The 23,934-nt window shown below is 38.2% G+C and overlaps 1 protein-coding gene across 2 annotated transcripts; it reads right to left on the reverse strand.

Annotated features, from left to right (window-relative positions):
• Window positions 1–6,696: 6,696 nt before the first annotated feature.
• On the reverse strand, window positions 6,697–23,582 carry LOC306858811 (zinc finger protein AEBP2-like; the record flags this gene model as incomplete). 2 transcript variants are annotated; one of them, XM_079399554.1, is made up of 8 exons in its annotated part: window positions 23,044–23,582; window positions 17,522–17,735; window positions 17,224–17,331; window positions 16,200–16,386; window positions 16,005–16,129; window positions 15,235–15,302; window positions 10,068–10,181; window positions 6,697–9,381 (listed from the first exon to the last, which is right to left on the reverse strand). In XM_079399554.1, the coding sequence occupies exons 1-8, from the start codon at window positions 23,454–23,456 to the stop codon at window positions 9,369–9,371; spliced, it is 1,242 nt and encodes a 413-aa protein (XP_079255680.1). In that variant the 5' UTR covers window positions 23,457–23,582. The 2 variants fall into 2 exon arrangements, with proteins under 2 accessions (XP_079255680.1, XP_079255681.1); XM_079399555.1 differs by lacking the exon at window positions 6,697–9,381 and having other exon boundaries at window positions 10,064–10,181; window positions 23,044–23,579.
• Window positions 23,583–23,934: the final 352 nt, after the last annotated feature.

Below are 23,934 nucleotides of genomic sequence, written 5' to 3' on the forward strand. Positions count from 1 at the left end.
GCACCGATTTTACAGAATTACCAATTTATAAGATCACTAGGGTGTTTTTAGTGATTCTGACAGTACAGAAAAAAATTGTCCATCACGCCAATCTCAAGAGTCGTCCACATTTCTGTTGCTCTGGCAAGCGCCGAACCCTTCCCCCACAAGCCATCGATGTGATTGCGGGTCTAATTATTAGCGAGGCTCAGTTTCACAGAGGTTTGGGGCTCGGCGCAGTCGGTTTGTTCTCTAATGCATGAGAAAACTCAGCTCTCGCCGAGGGACCATGTGAGAAACATTTAGACGCATGACGTGAGAAGGGCCAATTCACAGCCAGCTCTGGTAATCTATCAATCTGTAGTCACCTCCAAGTGCGAAGTCTTACACAATGGGCTTTAATTCGCAATAGTGCTTCAGCAACAATTAGTTCTAGAAGGTGAAAGACAGAGAGAAAAGCAGAGATGTCGGACCACACAGAGCACAATGTTGGACCAGGTATCCGATTGCATCTCCGTTGCCTACCGAAGCCTGAATCTTCTGAGGCTTTCCTCTGACCTGATTTCAGACGTGCAAAACACTCGCTCTCTGCTGGATGCGGTTTGTGTTGCAGACTGATGTTGAAGCAGCAATTAGAGCACCGCAAGAAAAATAGTTAGAGAGAAGTGTCAGTCAAAACCCTGGTGTCTGAACAAAAAGAACAAACTGCATGAGCCATAGCTCTAATAGAACGAGAAAATACAAGCTCAGAAAGATGCAGACTAAAGCTAATTATTGCAAGCGTGCATTTCACTGCTCTCAGCTTCAGTCTTGCCTGAATACATGAGAATCCTGCAAAAGCTAAAAGCTTTTGACCTTTGAAAGCTGACAGTTCAAAACATTTTTATAATTAATATATGACGGGGCCCAAAAGTCTGAGGCCATAATAACTAAGTCTAATAAGACAATAGAAAAAGTAAGATTTTGAACATTACTAAAAAAATATTTATAAGAAATGTTTATAGGTCAGTAATCAAATGCGAGTAAATTTTAATTTTCCATTGAAGAAATGTGCATAATATAATAGAATATATTAAGAAAAATATAAAAAAGATGATTTTTTTATTGCTGGTCTAATTTTGGTGTCAACTTACATTGAATGAAAATGTATATTAATGAAATGATAATTACATTACTGAATGAATAGCCTAGATAAAGATAAAAAAAAAAAAAAGACTCTTAATTCATGATTCTGCACCATTTACAAGGTCAGTAATGAAGTGCAAATAATATAATATAATATGAGAAAAAATAATATATTAAAAATCTAATTTAGATCTATGTTGGACCCCACTGTTTATTGCAGTGTATGAAAACTTATATTAATAAAATGCTAATATAATGGGTGTATAATGTACGGAGTCTCACTCCATTAAAAGCGGAGCAGGAATTCAGTTTTGTCTAATGTGCTTCATGCCAGAGGCTCTTGAACTGATGATGTGAGTGAGAAAAGCAGAAATTGAAAACATTAATTGACAGAACTACTGCAACACCGCTTCTGCAGAGGATTGCATCATCTGTCACAGATCTGCATGGGTTAAAGGTCTTAAAAAGGTAGTTTTCTAACTGTGATCATAAGGCATGATAAATGTTGCCTGGTTAAAACTGCTTTGGAGCCAGAATTAAATCCTTAAAAAAAGAAGTTGCATTTAAAGGAATGACTATTACATTTCCATGTTAACTACAGATATATCACTGCCATTAAAGTCACTCTAAAACAAGAAAGCTAAAAGAGTTAATCTGCTATAACAATGCTTGTATGACTAATGAAATATTGCCTAAGCTCACAGCAAAATGACCTTCTTTTGTATTTCTTTATTTTTCTATAGCACTTTTCCAGACACACGGTTGGAAGCTCCAACTTCTCGACTAGAATAGAATGCAGCACAAAGACTTACAGAAACATGAATAGTTTGCATGTAAAAACACAAGTCTATTATTATCCCAAATATTTTTCTTTTACAAATACATAAAAATAAAAAGGTAAATAATAATAATAATAATATAGTAAATGAATGATAATACTGCATTAATAAATAAAATAAATTATGTATATTGAACATTTTAAAATAAAAAACATGACTTAAAGTACTAAGAAATATTTAAGACATAACATAATATAACAATATAATATAAGAAAAATGCAAAAATAAAATAAAAAAAAAAAAGTACTGCTGGTCCATTTTGGATCCCATTGTATATTTTAGAGTATGAAAACACATTAATTTATAATTCTTATTCATTTCAAACATTGATCATTTCATACATTGATAATAATTTAATAAAATAATAGATAAATATAATAAATTGTTGTACTGGCTTGAATGGCACAGATATTAAAACAACCATCCCTCCATTTAAACCCCCCCCCCCCCCCCCCAAAAAAACAACCTGTCAACAAAACTGTTAATATTTGATAAGTTTCCTTCTATGCATAAGCCATATATCTTTCCTCCAAGTGCATGTTATTGGTTTAGTTTGCAATGGCTTTTCTTTCACTTGATTGGCCCTGACTGGAAGAACTTGGCGTACTAATTACAAAACTGCAATAAATCTCCCCAATCTTTGGTGGCTTGCCATGTGCTCTAAATAAACAGCGAATGTGAATCTACAACTCAATCTTTACAGCTCAACGGTCTGAGCGCAGAGCTGCCTCCGGGGTTTGTGGGAAAAGTGTGATGTCATCACAGCCGCTGCGGTCCTCCTGAGAGTCAGCCTCTCTTGTTCTAATTAGGGGAAGACGGCTATAATTTACCCGGTCCAGAAATGAGGCGGCCATGGGGTGTTTCAGCAACCTACAACTGCCGTACAATGACGCAAATGCCCCGCTTTACTGTCACTCGACAATCACTCCTTGTGTATCACTTATAACAGCTGTTATCAACATCCAAACTTTCCCAATGGAATATTCTTCTCCATAAGCCAAAGACGCCAAGAATGAGAGAATCACTTCCTTATCTGAGGGCCGACGGACGAAGCTTGTGTTTGTTTGCAGGAGAAACAGAGCAAAACAGGCCCCGCTCGAGTTTCGGAAATCACTCAGCGTTTTACACGACGTTCTTGGCTTCAGATGTTGAATAATCAGATTCAATCCAGTTGATAAGATGCAGGGCTGTATCTCCATCTGACTTGCGGAGAGAGGTTCATAAATCGCAACGGTGACGCTTTCAGGGACAGAGGGAGGGAAAACACGAGCCGATCCCAGGCTGCTTTTACACTGTCACACAATAAAACAAACAGTCTTGGTGCCGTTCGTCTGGCAAAGACACCAACTTAGTCAGACGCTAAAAATAGACAGTCAACCGCTCTAACGGAGTCCTGCTGGACGCAGAAATGAGACTTACTTGTAAAAATTTAAGTTAATCCAAATAAATTAAGTGTACATTTGGTTGAAAGTAATTTTTTTCAGATGAAGCAATTGTTTTACTTTGATCCAACAAAACTTTTTTTTTTCTTATATGAAAAATCTGGGTTACAGTGAGACATTAGCAATAGAAGCGAAACTGTAAACAAGACAAGTGATACATGGTTTATGGGAATCAATGACAACCCTATAAACCACAAGTGGGAAAATGATTCAATTTGGCAGACTTATAGTGGTGGTCCTAAATAGTAATCTGACCAAATTTGAAGGGTCTAGAACAAACTCTATAGCGCCACCACCAGTTCAAATATTCACTTTTCAAATGGTGAAAGAAAGAAACAGTTCCCCAGATAATGATCAACATGCCAAACAAAAATCTGTGGTACAGTGAGACACTTGCAATAGGAGTGAATGTAGTAAAGCCACAAGAAAAACAACGAGTGTGTTGACATGCTTTTAGTGTGAAAATTAATTACTATTTCTTTTGTGCAGTTATATCCAATTTTACAACTTTGTTCCCATAACAACAACAACATCATATGCACTAAAACCCTATGAGTGTTCAAATGATGATTAAACTGTTTTACAGTGCCAGTTTTAACAGCGTAATTAATGCAATTGCTTTTATAAAACAAACAGTTGTTTAACACAACTACAATTAGTTTTAACATAATGGGCTCCTCTTCCACTATGTAAGAAAGCTGAAATCATTAAGAAATAAAAAAATGCAAAATTCAATGCCTATTTATTGTTGGTTGAACATGTAGATCACCTTTATGTGTGGTGCACTACGTCTCACTGCATCTTTTACTTACATTGCTTACTGTACAACACAAAATATAGAATGGTGCAGAAGCAAGCAAAAAGGCATTTTACTGTAACAAAATAGAAATACACAAGGTCAGATGGTAAATTCATTTAGTTGTAGTGTAGCAATCAATATAGTACTCTAAATGGTGGCTCATTTTGTCTGTCAGGATCGTACTGCTGTATTATAAAAATGGAAACCTGCTTACCACCTCCTTTTCTACAAAATTTGGCAAGATGATTGCATATTTATGTGACTAACGGAGCATCGATACCTTTTCCTATCCTGACTATGTAACACAGGTACAAGTATTCTGTTACTCCTCAAGACTGGCTGTACGTGACGTTGTTGAAAATGGAGGCACTCTTGAACTCTGATGTATTAATCTGTCAGAGCAGGAAAGGAAAGTCAAAATAAAGTTACATCCTGATTCCGGATGATTCAGGAATCCAATAACCTACTGGCTTCATTTAATCAAACAAAATCAATGCCTTTAAACTGGCTCCAATGATGATGACGATGATGATATGGTGGGGAAACCAACAATAACAAAAGGAGACGGAGACAGAAAGGTCCGATCACATGACTGATGCTGAGGGAACTCGGATTTGAGTAATGCTTTGAGACCAAGAGACAGATGCTCTGATCCAAAACCCATCGAGTCGGCTACCGAGACAGCATTTTAAGGAATCATAGGAGCACTATTGAAAAGTATCAAATTAAAAAAAAACAACATTTTTGTCCTTAATGTATTTTTATGCTTAGAGTGACGTCATTAGCTTTGTAACATGATAATGGAAAATCTCCAATGTATTCAAAGATCAGTGTTATTATTAACTAAAACTTAAACGCATAAAAATAAATAAAATATATTAGATTAAAACTTAGTTATTTAAATGTTGCTTCAGCAGCTAACTGCAAAAAAACTTAAGTACTTAAATTAAAACTTATATAAATGCTAAATATAAACTTAATCAGTGTTATTAACTCAAAAATAATTTATGCACACTGAAATTAAGCTACAATAAAACTAATATACGAATAACCTAAAATAACTTGAGGTAATAAAATTACTTAATAAAGAAAAATACATATTTAAAGAAACTAATAAAAATAAAAAAAAAACTCACAAGAGAACAAAATTAACAAAATCATAAAGCAACTATTATAATAGTTAATATATATAGCATATAAAAACCCTCTATTTCTGTGGCACATGCAGTTGCTGCTTAGCTAGTGTTGTAAATCAGTCCCTCTTTAGGTTTATTTCATTTTGGATGTTGCCTTAGAAGGTAGCTCCTATGTAGGACATAAACTAGAGAAGGCAGCTCACTAAATTTTGAAACGGAGCCGGAATCTGAGAGCGAGAGAGAGCCTGTTACTACGAGAAAAGTGCATTCGTCTCCATTAGTTATTAGATATGATATTTCTCTTCTCATCCCTCCCAAAGGCTTCAATAAGACCCACACGAGCATGTCAGCCGTGAGAAACACGCAGGAGGTTCGTCAGGGGAGAAAGCGTGTGAGGGAATGGATGTAAATGGACCCTTAACTGCACGGCAGAATCAGAGATGGAGTGAAATATGCTCTCGCTTGTGCTACAAACAGATTTAGGTCACTTGCTTACCTTCTCTTCAAAGACCCCGGAGAGAAAGCATTAGCACTAATGGCATAACAGCGTGAAAACAAAGCAGTCGGGACGCTTCAGGAGCTGAATATAGCCATACCATAATAAAAACATCTATGTGTGCATATATATATGTGCAATCTGACAGAACAGCACAAACATAAACGCATATGATTTTCTTCACCAGTAAAGCCATGTACTGTAATGAAAGTATTCTTTGAATCTTACAAACACAATAACATTTAAAACTTCAAAGCAACTGCAAATGTCATAACAGTCCAATCCAAACAAACTAATGCTAAAAATAAGCCCAAAACTTCTGTTTAGAAGCACCTTTTATATTCAGCATTGCATACCGAGTCATCAGCGGTTAAAACATGCCTTCAGGAAATCTGAGTTCCTACAGACATTATTTTTAATGCAGATAACTAGATTGTGATGTGTGCACATTAAACTTAAAAACATTGGTGCGCACCTTACCCATTTACAGCCCACTTTGCAGAGGAATGGATGCAGGCTACGGATTGGAGCAGTTGTTAAAAATGTACAAAAATGAAAGAAAAAAAAAAATGTAATAAAGTCATGCGTGTTAACGGGGTAAATATGTTGATTCAGTATAGACTTAATGTGCTATATTCTGAAATATGCAGAGAAATAAAATAAAAATGAATACAAACTATAGTATTTCAAACTAAACTCCCCTACCTTTTACCAAACTGTGACACCAAAATAGCAGCTTAAAACTAGTTTTTATCTTTAAATAAGAAAAAAAGCATTCTGCAAGAGATGATGGCCACCACAGCCTTGTATTAATTATTGCATGAAGTAATTTATTGAAACTTGCAGTTTTTGGTCTTCGATGAAAATGAATCGTCATTTTGAAAAGCAAACATTTTTATTTATTTTTTTACTTCCTGCAACAGGTTAATTACCCCCAAAGACCAAACAGCCCAATACAGCAAAACCCTAGAAACTTTATTTTTGAAATTCACTTGCACTTGGTGCAGACATAACACACATTTCCTTTAGCACCATTTCTTTTATTTATTTAAGATCTCACCTTTATTCTCTTGGTGGTTTAGCACAGTTAGGGCAGGCTGCATTTTCTCCTGAAGAATAAATAAATAAACTAAAGCACAGGAGTCATGTGCAGCTCTGATTATATAGTTTCTTTAGGACAAACAGTCCCATTGTACGCGCTCTGACAGACCGCAGCTGTTGTGCATTACTTGCAATTAAGACACGCTTGTTACTCAGTGGTACGTTAGACTATAAAAACTCATTTGGAAAGTCAAACACAGACCCAAATACAAACTACACGTTTGATTATATTGAAGGTGAAAGCGGACTACGACACCGTTACATGAACACCAAAAAATGCAGCATGAATCCAATGCGCTTGTGCACGAAACAACACTGTAGCTCTTATAATAAACTCCACACTAATAACAAGGTTTCTGCAGGTCTTATGAAGCTAAATTTAAGATTTTAAAATATGAAGAGAACACCATGTTCTCTACAAAGTTTAATACAGCTTTAATTTTTCTCATACATTACAATGTGTCCCGTTTAATTTAATTTATAGAAAATAACTATCATACATTTTTGGCATAATTTACAGAAGACACCCACTTAAATGTCATTTAGTGTAACGATAGTTTATCAAAAAATCTTGTCATGCATATTTATAAAAATAATCATTAGATGATATTATAATACTATTTCAGCCCCCCAAAATCTGACCCATCTGTCAGCATTTAATCATTTAAAACATTAAAAAAAAATTTGGTATAACTTTTTCTTGTATATATTTTAATAAGTTCAGGTCAGAATAAGTGTGTTTCATTTATAAATAAAATATAAATATACCCGTTAGGCTGAATAAATATATCTGTATGGCGGAACATTATTACGCCCTTATTTTGACATTTTATTTTCACAAAAAAGTTTAGACACTTTGTGCATTTCATATGTAAAAATTAGACATAAATATGTATATTTAATTTGATGTGCACACCAAAATGGGACGTCTCGATCCAAATGTCACAATAAGTTGATTAGCAATATTTCAAGATTTGAAAATCTTTCAAAGACCTACATTTCATTATTTAATTCATTTTAAATTTATGATTAGAAACAAATATCTGCCAATGGACTCAGAATAGTTTACTTAACTCAAAGTGGAAAACTATTTTTGGCAGATATTTGTTGTTGCTTTAAGCAAAAACTGTTCATTTTGTGCTTTTTCTCCAAAAAATTATAATATCATTTTGCATCTCAGGTAAATTTATTGTGACTCAAGGATGTTTAGATATTCATTTTGGAAAACAAAAATATCTAAGATCTTAAATAATACATCTTTTAAGGCCTTAATTTGTGGAAGGACAACTTTTAAGACCTGCAGAAACCCTGAATGAAGATGTGAGCTAATGTAGCATGATTGAAATCCCAAACCGAGTGCGACATGGTGAGAATGAGAGAATAAAGGCAAAAACATACGGTCAGGTGTCGACTAAACCAGCAAGTCATATTGGGAGGGCATGTGTGCGGACAGGTCCTGGCAGACGGCGTTCGCGTCAACGCTTGCAAATCTGCCCCAATAAAACGACTCCCAGATGGCCCTGGTCTCCTCACTGCTAATAAACAACAGTCCTGTGTGAGAAACACAAGGTTTATATGGGCTAGAATCAGCATTAGCTGCAAACCTGAAGACTCAAACAAACAAGCAACCAAAAACAAACAAACAAAAAAACTTATCATTTCAACTTTACTACAAAGACAGAAGCATGATCTATAAGTATGGGGAACAAGGGATTATTATTAAGTACATGATCTAAGAAACACCATCATTATTGATCCTATAGTTCTCCTATGTGCTAGTGTTAGCTTTAGCACCATTATGTTGAGACGTCTATACACTCCTTGGCTTGAGCAGAACACACAAATGGCGCAGACGGAGGATGATAACATCCCATCATCGTCATCAGTAGGTGGAGCAGCAGTTATAAGAGTCTGTGCGCGTGTTCAAAAAATAAAAAAATAAAACCTAGGAAAAACACGCAAAAAATGTCTATGGAAGCATTCACATCATCCAAAACTATTAACTATCACATTCTGTACAATTATGTTTTCTGTCAGCTTGTGGCTTATTACATCTATCTACAGTACAGTAAAATTTCCACAGTACAAAAATATATTACAATTCTCCTGGAATATTTACATGGGCACTTTCTCGATGAAAAAAGCATAAGATAATCAGCAGAGATGAGGAAGCAGGGAAGGAAAATCAAAACCGTGGTGTACAACACATCCAGCACCGACAGAGTTCACAATTTTGTGCCTTTCTTTTCCTCTTCAAGGGATAAAAACATATTAAAAATTCACTGCATGCTTTGGCAGACTTGGAACACTAAAAAGAAAAAAAAAGGAGAAAGTAAAAAAAAAAAAAAAAAGCAGAGGGAAAAGAAGTCCCGTCTCAAAAGATCCGCGCGTCCACTTCGGTTTGGGTTCGTCAGCAGGCGCTGACAGAAGCTGCCCTCCCCACCCAGTCTTCTAGAAAAACATCCTGAAAACAAGCAGAACCTGCTTTAGTACGACGCACACACACACACACACAAAGTACAACCACATAATTTCCAATTGCATTTCTGTATGGCAAAACGATGCATAAAGATGCTCATCAGAGCACGCCAGAGTCCTGAAGATGACGGGCATCTGTCCTGTTATTTAGCGCCGCGTGGGGAGCTGAAGACATCCATGCTGTCATTAACATGCATGAATACATGCGCTTCCGCCCACAAAGCCTTCGCCTTGACTACATACTCAGAATGCATCACATTCCACGCCAGTGCGAGAGTCTGGGTAAACAAACTCCTACTGCAGGCCAATAAACAAAGAAATTATGTATTACGATCGATTAATAGCAGCTCTAACAAGGGAAACAATTCTGGAATCCTGGTGTACGTCTGTGGGAGAAAGTCAAAGGTGAGTTTAGTCTATCTGTGACTCGGGCCGATACTATCGTCAGCTTTGGTTAATTAACGTAGTCTTAGATCGAAGGTTATTGATCTCCACCCACATGAGTTTGGGAGCGCATGTTTGGGTTCTGGATGCAGTGACGCCAGCGCCATCTGCTGGAGAAATTCATAAAGTGTCTTCAGTTGCTTTTGTGGCCCGAATGCATAAAAGTCGCCGGCTCCTTCGCTCTTAACAGTACGGGTAAAGTCTGAGTGAGCTGCTAATGTAGATCACCTGTAGATGTTGGGGTCCAACAGAACCGCCGTGTCCTGAGGAAGCTGGGAGAGGTGGACCACTTTGGTTTTCAGCTGGGGACGGTCGGTCTCGCTGACCCAGGCATCTGGAAGTCTGGCACATCAGAAAGACAAAGAAACATTTAAAATGGGCCATTTTTTGACAGAACATATTCAGCAATGAAGTAGCATACAGTATGCATTTTGTACATAGTATGCAAATGTTCTGTATGTCAAAATGTGAATATACTAGACTCAATGTCCCAGCTTTTGTAGTACACCTATCCCAGTGTCCCAGATTTTGTAGTACACTGTATGGGTACTACACATACTACAGTATAATGCAATGGCCTTAACATACTAGTAACTGTCAAAATAAGCAGTATACAGCATAGTACACTATAAATGATGTTCTGTATGTCGAAATATGAATATACTATGTAGTACACCAAGCACACTGCATTTTGGGATATAGCATAGTACACAGCCAGAGCACACTGCATAGGATACTATATCCTATAATGCAAAGCACGTCAAAATGAGCAGTACGTGACATAGTATACTTTGTATGACATCCCATATTTTGTAGTAAGCAGAGCACACTGCGTTGCATGATCTAGTACATGATCCTACACAACCAAAGCAAAGAATACTGTATAGAATACTATATCCTACTGTATAATGCAATGCACTCAACATACTAAATGTGTCAAAATGAGTAGTATACAACACATGCAAAATACAATGTCCTCTATTTTGTAGTATGCATATTCTACACAATCATACTACATAGGATACTACATCCTATAGTATAATGCAATGCACTCAACATACTAAATATCAAAATGTGCAGTATACAACACTATATAAACAATGTCTTGTATTTTGTAGTATACTGGGCACATCATTTTCGGGATCCAATATCCTACAGTAATAGAACACACTACATAGGATACTACATCCTATATTAGGATCCAATGCACTCAACATACAACATTTAACAAAATGTGCAGTATACAACTAGTGCACACACGTATTGTGGGATGTAGCAATTCATACAACCCCAAATCAGAAAAAGTTGGGACAATATGAAAAACGCAAATAAAAAAAGTAGTGATTTCTAAATTTACTTTGACTTGTATTTCATTGCAGACAATATGAACACAAAATTTCATGTTTTGTCTGGTCAACTTCATTTCATTTGTAAATATACATCCTTTCCTGTCATACACCTGCAACACATTCCAAAAAAGGTTGGGACAGGAGCAATTTAGGGCTAGTAATCAGGTAAATTGGTTAAATAATGATGTGATTTGAAACAGGTGATGTCAACAGGTGATTGTAATTATGATTTGGTACAAAAGCAGCATCCAAGAAAGGTCTAGTCCTTTAGGAGCAAAGATGGGCCGAGGATCGTCAGTTTGCCAACAAATACGTGAGAAAATTATTGAAATGTTTAAAAACAATGGTCCTCAAAGAAAGATAGGAAGAGATTTGGATATTTTACCTTCAACAGTGCATAACATAATTAAAAGATTCAAGGAATCTGGAGGAATTTCAGTGCGTAAAGGACAAGGGAGCAAGCCTAAGCTGAACAACCTTGATCTCCGATCCCTCAGGCGACACTGCATCAAGAATCGTCATTCATCTATAAGCGATATCACCACATGGGCTCAGGACTACTTTGGCAAACCTTTGTCAAGTACCACAATACGTAGTTACATCCACAAATGCCAGTTAAAACTGTACTGTGCCAAAAGGAAGCCCTATGTTAACAGTGTCCAGAAGCGCCGTCAACTTCTCTGGGCTCGCAGGCATCTGGGATGGACCATCACACAGTGGAAACGTGTACTGTGGGCAGATGAATCAGTATTTCAGTTATTTTTTGGGAGAAATGGACGCCGTGTGACCCAGACCAAAGAAGAAAAGGATCATCCACACTGTTACCAGCAACAAGTCCAAAAGCCAGGGTCTGTCATGGTATGGGGTTGTGTCAGTGCCCTTGGCAAAGGTAACCTTCACTTCTGTGATGGCACCATTAATGCTGAAATGTACATAGAGATTTTGGAGCACAATATGCTGCCTTCAAGAAGACATCTTTTCCAGGGACGCCCATGCATATTTCAACAAGACAACGCAAAACCACATTCTGCACACATTACAAAGTCCTGGCTGCGGAGGAAGAGGATACGGGTACTTGACTGGCCTGCCTGCAGTCCCGACCTGTCTCCAACAGAGAATGTGTGGCGCATTTTGAAGTGCAAAATGCGACAACGAAGACCCCGTACTGTTGCCCACCTTAAGACTTGTTTGCAGGAAGAATGGGACAAAATTACTCATGAAACACTTCATCACTTGGTGTCTTCAGTCCCTAAACGTCTTTTAAGTGTTGTGAAAAAGAATGGCAACATTACAAAGTGGTAAATGCTTTACTGTTCCAACTTTTTTTGAAATGTGTTGCAAGAACCAAAATTGGAATACGTGATTATTTTGAAAAAAACTAAATTCATGAGGAACACCTTAAATAATGTGCTGTTGTATTGTTTTCAATGTAATACAGGTCAAAGATAATTTAACAAAGTACTGTTTTCAGTTTGATTTTAATTTAACATACCGTCCCAACTTTTTCTGATTTGGGGTTGTACAACATACTACATGTGCCCTGTTCAACCAGCACTCACTACATACTAGTGGTGGGACAAAATATTGATTTGTCCTTCTCCATGCGATACGAGATTCGACATCAGGTGCCCAGATTTTGCAGTATATAGAGCAATATATTGTGGGATATTGAATCTTAAACGACCAGAATATACTGCATAGTTTGTATAATGCAATGCACTCAACAAACTGCACGTCTAAACGTGCAGTATACAACCAGGACACATTGCATAGGATGTCCCAGAAATGTAATTAAAACATGATGCATATTATCCATGATTATCATATTAACACCATCTTGACTTACTAATCTATCGAACTGCTTAAAGTTACACCAGCAACCTTTTGATCAAGTACAGTACTTAGAAAAATATACTAGTGTGCATACAGTATATGTAAGCAGTATGCACGTTCCTAATTCCAATCATAGCTTTAAAATATACACTATGTATAAATATTAGCATTTGCCGGATAACACAGAGACACACAGCCCTTCATTCCACCCTCTCCTCCAACATGCATTCCACAATGAGATTATTAAAAATGTTTTCCTTTTTTCCCCCTCCACAGAGGAGCCTTGTTTGGCTCAGGCTTGTTGCGGTGACCCAGAAATCCATTTTAAACTTCTGAGATGGCAACTTCTTCAGCGTTATCGCTGAACTGACAAACATTCCTCCGGCTCAGATTGATGCCCGACTCGGAATAGCAGCGAGCCCATGCACACAGTCCCGTGCGAAGCTGTGCACGAGCATACAGGTATGCAAGTGTATCAATTATCACAACACGGACCATTTTAGCTGCAGTAAATTCAATATTAGCAGTGGGGCTCATTAAACATAAGTCGTTTAGGATTTAAAACCAGTTTAAATTGCACATCAAGATTAAAGTAAGCAGCTCGTAATTCACTGCATTTACACACAAAAATGGCCAAATTAGAGTGGAAACTTGAGAACGGTTACGGGTGTTCAAAGGCCTCTTGTCTAAGCCATGGAAATGTTGAGAGCGAGTGGATACCCTTTAAAAGGTATTTATCTTGGACAAACTTCAATGGAAAGCGAGTTTGTTTCCAGGTGGGTGGTGTTTCACACAGGCTCTCCAATCCATTAAATCTGACATTAATGTGGACATTTACCACGCAGAACTGGGAATTGATCTGAATCGGAGTGTTCCGGTGGATCTGATGCACCTCTGAACATAGAAGAAATGGAGTTTAAACTGAAAAAAAGATTCATGAAGAGGGGAAAAAAGACTGAAGACAACATAAGAGAAAGAAAAAATGGATTTAGTGAGACAGGAAGAAGGGAGACAATAATAACGTGTGTGAAAATGGGAAGAAACGACATGTTGGCACATTATCTAAGATAAGAAAGTTTCTGTAAGCATTAAAATTCCCCAATGACCAACACTTGGCTGGCCAAAATGTCTTGTATAAAGAGCACACTGGGTCAGATACTGTATCCCACAATGCACTGACCTTCTATTTCAAGTGTGATGAATGAAACAGAAGCAGCATCAACCACAATTCCCTCTGGGGCTCATTATTTGATCAGAACGGCAATGTTTTTATATAAAACGACTCGATGCATAACAATCAGTTAATAATGGGATGAGAACTCGACACCAATTAAATAAAGGTCATTTAATAAATGTAGAGTAATATTTTTCAAATAAGCATACTTCCTTACACACAGTAGGCGGAAAACATGTGAAAGTATGTCCAAATTCACAGTATTCATAAAACAGTAAGCAAAAAGTAGCCAGATGACCTACTTTTTTTTTTTTTTTTTTTTCACAGAAATTCAGAAATGTGCATATGATGGGCACTTTATTATACCATGAGGCCAAAAGAAATGTATGAATGGCAGTGAAGCGATGCCAACTAAAGCTGGTAGGTCATATTACAATAATACTCATAACTATATAGAACTTAACGGTCAAAGTACGTACTAATTTTAAAGTACAAAAGATTGTGATTTCAGACGCAGTCATTGTGTTGCATACTGTTTCACATTTTATATAATATATTAAATTATAACTAAATTATTAATAAATTTGTTTTACATTTAATTAAAATAATTTTTATTTTAATTAAATGTAAAATTATATACAAAAAAAATATTAAATTATATTTAAATTAATCAAAGAAAATGTACATACTGCATAGTACACCGTATGCTTTTTGCACAGCGCTCATCTGTATCTCTCTGCACAGCAGGACACAGACAAGCTTCAGGGAGGAATGCTAAACTTCTCCTTTGGGATTAATAATATCTACACAGCCAGCTACACATCAGTCTGTATACGTTTTTGAGGCAGTTAATGTGACTTAAGGAGCCCCAGAACCATCAGTCTGTCACGCATTTCAGGTCATACGTACGTGTGTGTCTGTGTGTGTGTGTTTTGAAGCATCAGTGCATAAGGCCGCCCTCGTGTGGCCCGTGACTCGTGTAAACGGCCGACATTTAGCACAGGGCTCTGAGGTGAGCAGAGCGCTTTCATATACTCACATGTCCTCCGGCATCCAATGAAGCAGCACCTTCACTTTCCCAGAATCCTCCTTCCGCCTGGCGATCACCTGCTCAATTACACACAATGAGAAGAAATGCATAAGATCTTGTTTATGGGTTTATTCCATGCTACATACTGGCTGTGTGTTTGCTTGTTAAATTGGACGGTTTTCATGGGGTTATGGGAGCAGAAGGTGAGGCTGTGACTGTGGCTGTAAAGACGAGGGCCTGTGCGCTGGCGGCAGCTCATTAACTGTTTAATTAAAGACACGGGGGAGCAGCGGCCCAGACTAACTGGACCGTGAGAGCCCAAGCAAGTCTGACTTCAGCTCCGAGTTCCTTAGAAAGGATTATGGAAAGTGAATGTGCTGATAAGATGGTATAGCATATAAAAAGAAACTAATTCAGAACAGAAACTAACGACATGGGCTGCGATTGGAATGGAATAATAGTGCACTGCATACTAAGCATTACTATTTTTCTTCTATAAAACAATACACTGAGGAAGTCACAGATTGGGAAAATAAATCAATATACAAGCATTAGGATACTCCTTACCGTTTCTACTACAAACAAACAAGTATTTGAAACAGTACTCAGTATGCAATAAAGTTTAGTATGCCATGATTTTGTCACGTGACCTCATTATATTAATATTTGGTGGCTTGATCAATAACGAATCACTAAATTTAGGTATTCTACACAGAAACAGTATGAGTATCATGCTAGTAGCTAATATAGTAGCATGATTAAGTGTTGGTACTACCCACCGTACTGTGAAACACAACACTGTGGCCTTTGCCTTGGCTCTCAATATGAGTGGCTAGATTGAGGCAGATGGCGCGATGACGGATTGCATCCATGGTCTGAGCATCAAAAAAGTCGTGAGGTCGTGCTGGTGGGAAGAAACAGAATGGAGTTAGAGAGCGGGATTAAACAAGGATTGAAGTTATACTGGCACTTACGCAATGTCCGCCGCCGTTTGTACTTGAGCTTCCTCCGTTTGTTGATGCCCGCTTTGGAAGGCGACTCTTCCTTCACCTTGGTTTGGCTTGAGAGTTTGGAGGAATTCTGGGAGCTGAAGTGAGTCGGTACGTGGCGCGCTAGCCCCCCCTGGGAGGCGAAGGTGGCATTGCAACCACCCACCACACACTTCACAGAGACAGACATTGGTCAGAGCAATTACAGCAAATAAAAAAACAACTCACATGAACTCTTAGCAACGCTGGGTTGGAATTACAGGATGAGTTTTGTGGACAGGGTTTTCATTTTGTAGCCCTAATGACAAAGTTCCCTCATGAACACAAATGCGGCCGTATGCAAGGTTACACTTGTATAACAGTATGAACTAATACAATGCATTATACAAAATGTCAAGAACATGATTTCACCTCAAAATCAAACAAATGAGAAGAGAAATGTGATTTTTTTTTTTCCTTAAAATTCTAATTTATTATTAATGTCAAAAAATCTAAATGAACATATACCCCCCCCCCCCCATTTAGATATTTTGGTGACGTGTGGCCTAATGTGTGAGACTGACCATGTAAAACATGTAAGACAATTTAAAGTTGTGCTTCAGAATTGCATGAAAGAACCTGTTAAAAGAAAAATCTAATAATAACATTTTACTAAAATACAAAACTTAAATCGACTAGACAGCCTAGTCTGAATATTTAAAACAGTTTAACAAGCTGCAAGTTTAAACAATTTAAGCCTGAAATAGTTATAAGATCTTGAGGTTTGAAGGTTAAGTACTTTTACTTTGCAATAATTTTAAAAGCTTGTTTTTTTTTTTTTTTTAAGATTTAAGTAATTTAAATTGAATAAAATAGAATGAAATAAAATAGAAACTACAAAAAAACTAATTAAAAAAGTTTTTTTTTTTTACTGATTACAATTAAATAAAATAGAAACTAAAAAATACAAAAATGAAATAAATTGTTTGCATGTGTGTGTGTGTGTGTGTGGGTGCGCCATGAGGCCGACCTTAAATGGTTTGTCTCCACTGTGTGACAGCATGTGTCTCTGCAGCCAGCTCTGACTGGTGGACGGTGTGTTATACACCTTACAGCCTTTCCAAAGACACACGAAAACCTGCGTGCAAACAGTGAGCAATGCAAGAATTTCACTCTATACACGTCTCAAAAAGCATCTGGGCATTTCAAACATCTTTTTGTAAAATGCTTTGCTTCAAAAATGTGTTTGCTTCTAATGCAGGGCCACATTTAACAGGGCTTAAATGCTTTTTGGGGCATAAAACGAGCATGCACACACACATACTGACCCCGCCGCGCTGTCCGTCCACGTGCACGCCGCGGATGTGTTCGGCCAGGTCTGGGCTGGTGTTGAACAGCATGTGGCACTGATCCCAGCAGCAGGGGTAAGATGGGCCCTTAGTGGAGGAGGAAGAAGACACCCCTCCGTGGCCGTTCATCATAGCTGGGGTTGAACGACCGCTGGATGCGATGCTCTCCATGTCCATGAGAGTGCTGCTGATACTGAAACACACAGAAACAATGACTTTATACAAAAGACAACCAAATTCCATTCAGAAATCTATTAAGTTTAGAGGTGGACCAATGTGTGCTTATGTTTTGTAATCTCGGAGTTTACACTGATGTTTCTATCTCAAAAGTACTATTAGTAATTTCTTTAGGTGTAAATGTTTTAATGCCCTTTAACAATGTTTAATGGATTTAATCTCACTAAAATATAATCTACATGCACAAAACTCCTGATAAAAAAATGGACATAATGAGATTGAAAATGACAGGTTGTGGCACTGATAAGCAGTACAACACAAAAAAGCAAATGAGGAGTTGACTGATTGAGTAGAACGACTAACACAGAAAATTTATCTTGACTTTTTTTGGGTAAATCCTGCAATGTAGCTCCCACGTTAACAACCATGAGTCTTTGTGTACGGTAAATGAGGGCAGTGCAGCAGGGCGACCGCCTAACCGTGGCACACAAATGCTGTAATAGTGATGTTTTGAGCATGCAGCTGTGCAGTGTGGGAGAGGACAGTGGTAAACTGCCGCAGTAAAACACCATGAACTCCAGTGAATGTGACTGAATGGCTCCTGAGGGGAGAGGGGGGGCTCGCACACACTTCCATCTGTTGGTTCCTTTCAGACTTCACTGCCCACAACTGACGCTAAATCCCAGGATGTGCCAGAGAACAGGATGCTGGGTAAATCACAGAGACAAACTCCAACTGCCAGTCTGACTACTGACGAAGTGATAAAGTGTTTACAGCTGCAAAACCCACAGGTACATCAGTGATTTTTTTGATGAAAATCCTCCAGCTGGATTTTTACATTATCTGAGGAATGCACATAAATGGTGCATGGACTAAAGTTCAATATTTTGCATCAGGGACTTACTCGAATCAATTTCCACAAGTATGAACGACAGTAATGCTTAACTTGTTCATCTCCATTAAAAATAAATATTAACGTGAAATGCATTAATTTCAGACATGCATTCATTGGGTCACTAAATAGTTGTATTTGAGCGTCTGACATCTGACAGATATTAGCACCAGTTTTTTTTTTCTGAAAAGCAGAAGCAGCCGGTCACGGTACTCATCTGACAGACAACAAAGTGGGTTAAAACCTCAACACATGTGGGTCTTTTAATTCTTTAGGCTGACGTGCAGAAGCCGTCAGACATTACAAATCTATGTGAGAGAGTTCATTTCAAAACTGTCTGAAGAGGACGAGCAAACAATTAACACCTGCTTTTACTCAAACGTCCCATCCAGCGGAGTTCCCCTGCACAGAATCTCTCAAAACTCATTTGCACTTTCACATATTCAAGCTGGCACACCTGGTGTACTGGCACGGACATCAAACCTGATCATTTTTATATTATAATAACAACATACAATTTAGGTCTGTTCCTCATGCAAAGCTCATTATATGACCCAGTCCACAAAGAACAGTGCAACTTCACCTAAAATCTCCTTTTGTGCTCCAAGGGTCTGAAACAGTATGTTAAATAGCACTTTTATGCAAAATCAATATTATAATTGAGAATTTAACAAATTATCAAAATGATTTGTGATCAGGGCTGAAAATTAAATAGTGGCTTCAGGCATAAATGCCACCAAAATGAACAAATATTTAATAATAGGAGACTACAAATGTCTGCGAACAATTAAACTAAATTTATTACGACTGTTGTGATTAAGGTGAAATTGAATGGTGTCGACTGCGTCATTACATTTAGACCTGCTCACATCGAATCAAAGATTTCTTTGTTTTTGCAGCATTATAACCAAGTGCACATGTTGAGTGCATTGATGCAACAACCAATCAGATGTGTTTACATTAGTCACTGGTTGAGAATAAAGCCAAAGAAAATCATACCTAAAGATGCAAGTGGGCAAATATTGCCACTTAAAAGGAATAGTTCACCCAAAAATAAAACATTGTCATTTAGTCACCTTCATGTTGTTCCAAACTTGTATGAGTTTCTTCTGTTGAACAGTTAATGGTCACTATTGACTTCCATAGTACTTTTTTCCCATACTATGGAGATCAATGGCTACCATCAACTCTTTGGTCACCAAAATCTTGTGTGTTCAAAAGAGCAAAGAAACCCATCCAGATTTGGAATAATTTGAGGGTGAGTAAATGATGGAATTATCATATTTGGGTGAACCTTTAATACAAATTTCTGATGAATAACCTAGACTGCTTGTGGAACATTTCCAAATGAGACCTGTGCTACACTTTAAAAGCACGTCTTGTCTTATCTGCCAGTTGTCGTGTGGTTTGGGTCATACTCTCCCAGACGTCCCGCACAAGTTACATTCAACCCTTCCAGCTGCCCAAACAGCAGGGCTCAGGGCCTCCGCTCGGATTTTAAGAGCTTTATTCCCAGCGAAAGCTCCACAAAGCAGCACGTTTGGCACAGAGGAGGGATTCCCACCCGCACACACACATTCCCTCTTTATCTTGCCTCCACCCCTGGGCTGACCTGATACATTGTGTTCACCGTGGATTCGTTCCACCGTGCCTGCAGATAGTCTATGGAGATTTCCCATGTGCTGCGAGCCTGGCCGTCTACAGCACGATGGACGACGAGGAATCCATTTTCTCGTGCCTTTAGAGTAAGACAAATAATAAAAGAGCCTCCCTGGCATGATAAAGGCAGATGATATCCAGCGCCTTAGCAGAAAGTGCCATAAAACACACACACAACCGCACCCACATTACCCCGGAGATCTGGAAAGAGGCAAAAGGTCTCATGGTCCACGTGTGCCGGATGACGTAAAAGCAGTTTAAAGCAAAGCGCTTGTCTTGATAAGACAAAAACAGGCCTTCTCGGGCCAATAACTGCTGTCTGTGCTTCACCCTGATGGAGAAATGATTCTTTAAGTTCTGAAATGACTTGAATGGTGACTGTGCCTGAATCTCACTTTCACTGGAACTGTCTTTCATACAATGAATGTGATCGTCATTCTGACTAACACCTCCTTGTGTTTCTGTGACAGACATTTAAATGAGTTTTATGATACAGAAATACTCTGGATTAATTAGTTACTAAAGTGACAAAAGGGCAAGACAGTTCAAATTAGACTCAGAAATATAGTTAAAAAAATACATCTGGGCTTGTTGTATTGTAAATGTAAATACTAAAAATATACTTATGTTATTTCATTACCAATACAAACTGTTTTTTGACACAATTGATGAGTTTCTAAAGAAAACAGCATGTGAAGTAACTTAATGTTTAATTAAACCGTGTCAAGTGAGAAATGTAGCTTATATTTGCAACCATTTAGATAACTATACAAATAACATTAACAGAAATGAAAAAAAAAGATTGCTAAACATTGCTTTTTTATGATTTATACACTATTTTTGTGTCTAATAAGTGACTTGCAAAACCAATTAGCATTTTGACACCAGAGCTCATGCCACTTTATCAAGTCTGCAGATAAATGGCACCGTTTAGTGTTTCTAAAGAAAACAACAACTGTATTTACAGGTGAAGCAACCTATGTAATGTGTAGTTTAGATCATTTCTCAACTCCTTTCTAACTTGTTATTTCTGCTATTATTATTATTTCATATTTTTGATGAAATCTGAGAGCTCTCTGACCCTGCATAGACAGCAACGCAACTGAAATGTTCCCAGACCCAGAAACATAGTAAGGACATCGGTAAAACTGCCCATGTGACATCAGTGGATCAACTTCAATTTTGCAAAGCTACAAGAATACTTTGTGCGCAAAAAAAAAAATTAAATGACTAAAATTATGAAATGTTGTTGTATGCATTTGTCAATTTTATTTAATTTCTGTATTTTCTTAAATGGGTGTGTATAGAGTATTTACAGAGTGTTAACTTTTCGTTTTAGGTACTTTTTCTTATTTGTAAGTCGCTTTGGATAAAAGCATCTGCTAAATGACAAAGTAAAAATTATTCAGCAATTATTCTCCGCCATTTAGGAGAGAACCACGACGCGTGCGTAATCAGCGTTGTTTACGTTCAGCACGTGTGCGTTTTCTCCTGAACGTAAACAATGCTGATTACTTTGGCTGACTTATGAGGTCATGACTTTGCAGGCAGCATTTTTGCACGAAGGCACCTCATGAAACTGATTTCGGACAGGCTTCTGAGGCAGCGTAACGGTTTAATGATCAATAACAAAATAAAATGAGTTTTGGTGATAACTAAATGAATATTGAATTACTATAATACTAATTTCTCACTAAAAACAACATCAAAAGTGCAAAAAGTTAGTCAGAAATATACATTTACACACAAACTGACCACCAAACGCAAACGACATCTTTATTTTTTAGCTCAACCGTCACGGAATGGAACGCACAGGATTGTGGGATATCAAAGGCAGCGAAGGATACATCTATGCTGCCTTCAAAATTTGATCAGAAGAAGGTACCTCCGGAGACAGGAAGTGAAGGATTCAGACGTGCCTTGATGCCTTCCTGCCTCCGAAGGCAGCATTGTAGAGCTCTTGCACGCAGCCATTGATTACGCTCTGGGAAAAGCGCACACATGGTACTCTACAAAATGGCGAAAGACGGTAACTCGGGGAGAAGAATTGTTGTATAAATTATTTTTGTTGTCTTTGCGCACAAAAAGTATTCTCATAGCTTGAGCCACTGATGTCACATGGGCAGTTTTACCGATGTCTTTACTATGTTTCCGGGTCTGGGAACATTTCAGTTGCATTGATGTCTATGCAGGGTAAGAGAGCTCTCAGATTTCATCAAAAATATCTTAATTTGTGACCCTGGAGCACAAAACCAGTCATCAGTAGCACATGTATATTTGTAGCAATAGCCTACAATACACTGTATGGGTCAAAATTATCCATTTTCCTTTTATGCCAACAATCATTATTAGCATATTAAGTAAAGTTCGTGTTCCATAAAGAAATTTCCTACCATAAATATATCAAAACTGAATTTTTGATTAGTAATATGCATTGCGAAGAACTTCATTTGGACGACTTTAAAAACAATTCTCAGATTTTTTTGTTGCACACTCAGACTCCAGATTTTCAAATAGTTGTATCTCAGCTAAATATGGTCCTATCCTAAACCACACATCAACGGAAAGCTTATTTATTCAGACGATGCATGAATCGCAATTTCATAAAACTGACTCTTATGACTGGTTTTGTGGTCTAGGGTCAAGGTGTTAATGACTGTGAGCAATTAATGACTATATTTTTGTTTTTGGGTGAACTAGCACTTTAAACGACAGATTAAGCTGAATATATCGGTAATATATCGGTTAAACCGATGATCGGTTGCGCACACACCTGTCCTCTGAATCCATGCGGCTGAGCGGCTCTCCATCCGAGGATGAGCTCATCACCTCCAGACTCGCTCGCCTCTTCATTCCGCCGTTAAAGCTGTTTTTCTCCGCGCTTTCCTCCTCCCTTTGTTCTCCCTTCATCCGCTCTTCCGCGCCGCCGGGGCTCTTCTGCGGCTCTTTCTCCGGCTCCGCTTCGGTCTCGCCGTCCTCGTCGTTGCCGCCGTCTCCCCGCGTGGCTTCCTCCGTTTTTTGCTCCGTAGACTGGCATCCGTTGGGCTTCTCGTCGGTGTCCGCTGCGTCCATCTTAACGGCCGGTTCCGGATCGGCGGCACGCAGGCCCGACTCGCTCCCGTCGCCGTTTTGTTCGCTCGGGTTCGGCGACTCTTGCTCGGAACCGTCAGAAGTCATCGCAGCCATCTATTCCGCTCGTCTACGCGCGGTCTGGCCGGGTTTAAGCGACGGGAAACGGATGAAACGCGGAGGCTTTCGGCGACCAGATCGTGAAGCTGAACTGCTGGAGGCTGATCGGGGGTGCGCGCGGGGAGGAGCGAGTGCGACGTCACGCTTATTATGAATGCTTCCACGTGCTCGCCACAGTCACGTGACCCTGGACCACAAAACCAGTCAAAAGAGTCAATTCAGTGAAATTGAGATTGAATAAATAAACTTTCCATTGATTTATAGTTTGTTAGGATAGGACAATATTTGGCTGAGATAAAAACTATTTGAATAGCCCTATCTGGGGTGCAAAAAAAATCAAAATATTGAGAAAATCGCCTTTAAAGTTGTCCAAATGAAGTTCTTAGCAATGCATATTACTAATTAAAAAGTTTTGATACAAAATATGTTCATGGAACATGATCTTTACTTTCCTAATGATTTTTGGCATAAAAGA

The sequence above is a fragment of the Barbus barbus genome, assembly GCF_936440315.1.
Source record: "Barbus barbus genome assembly, chromosome: 39".
Taxonomy (NCBI): Eukaryota; Metazoa; Chordata; class Actinopteri; order Cypriniformes; family Cyprinidae; genus Barbus; species Barbus barbus.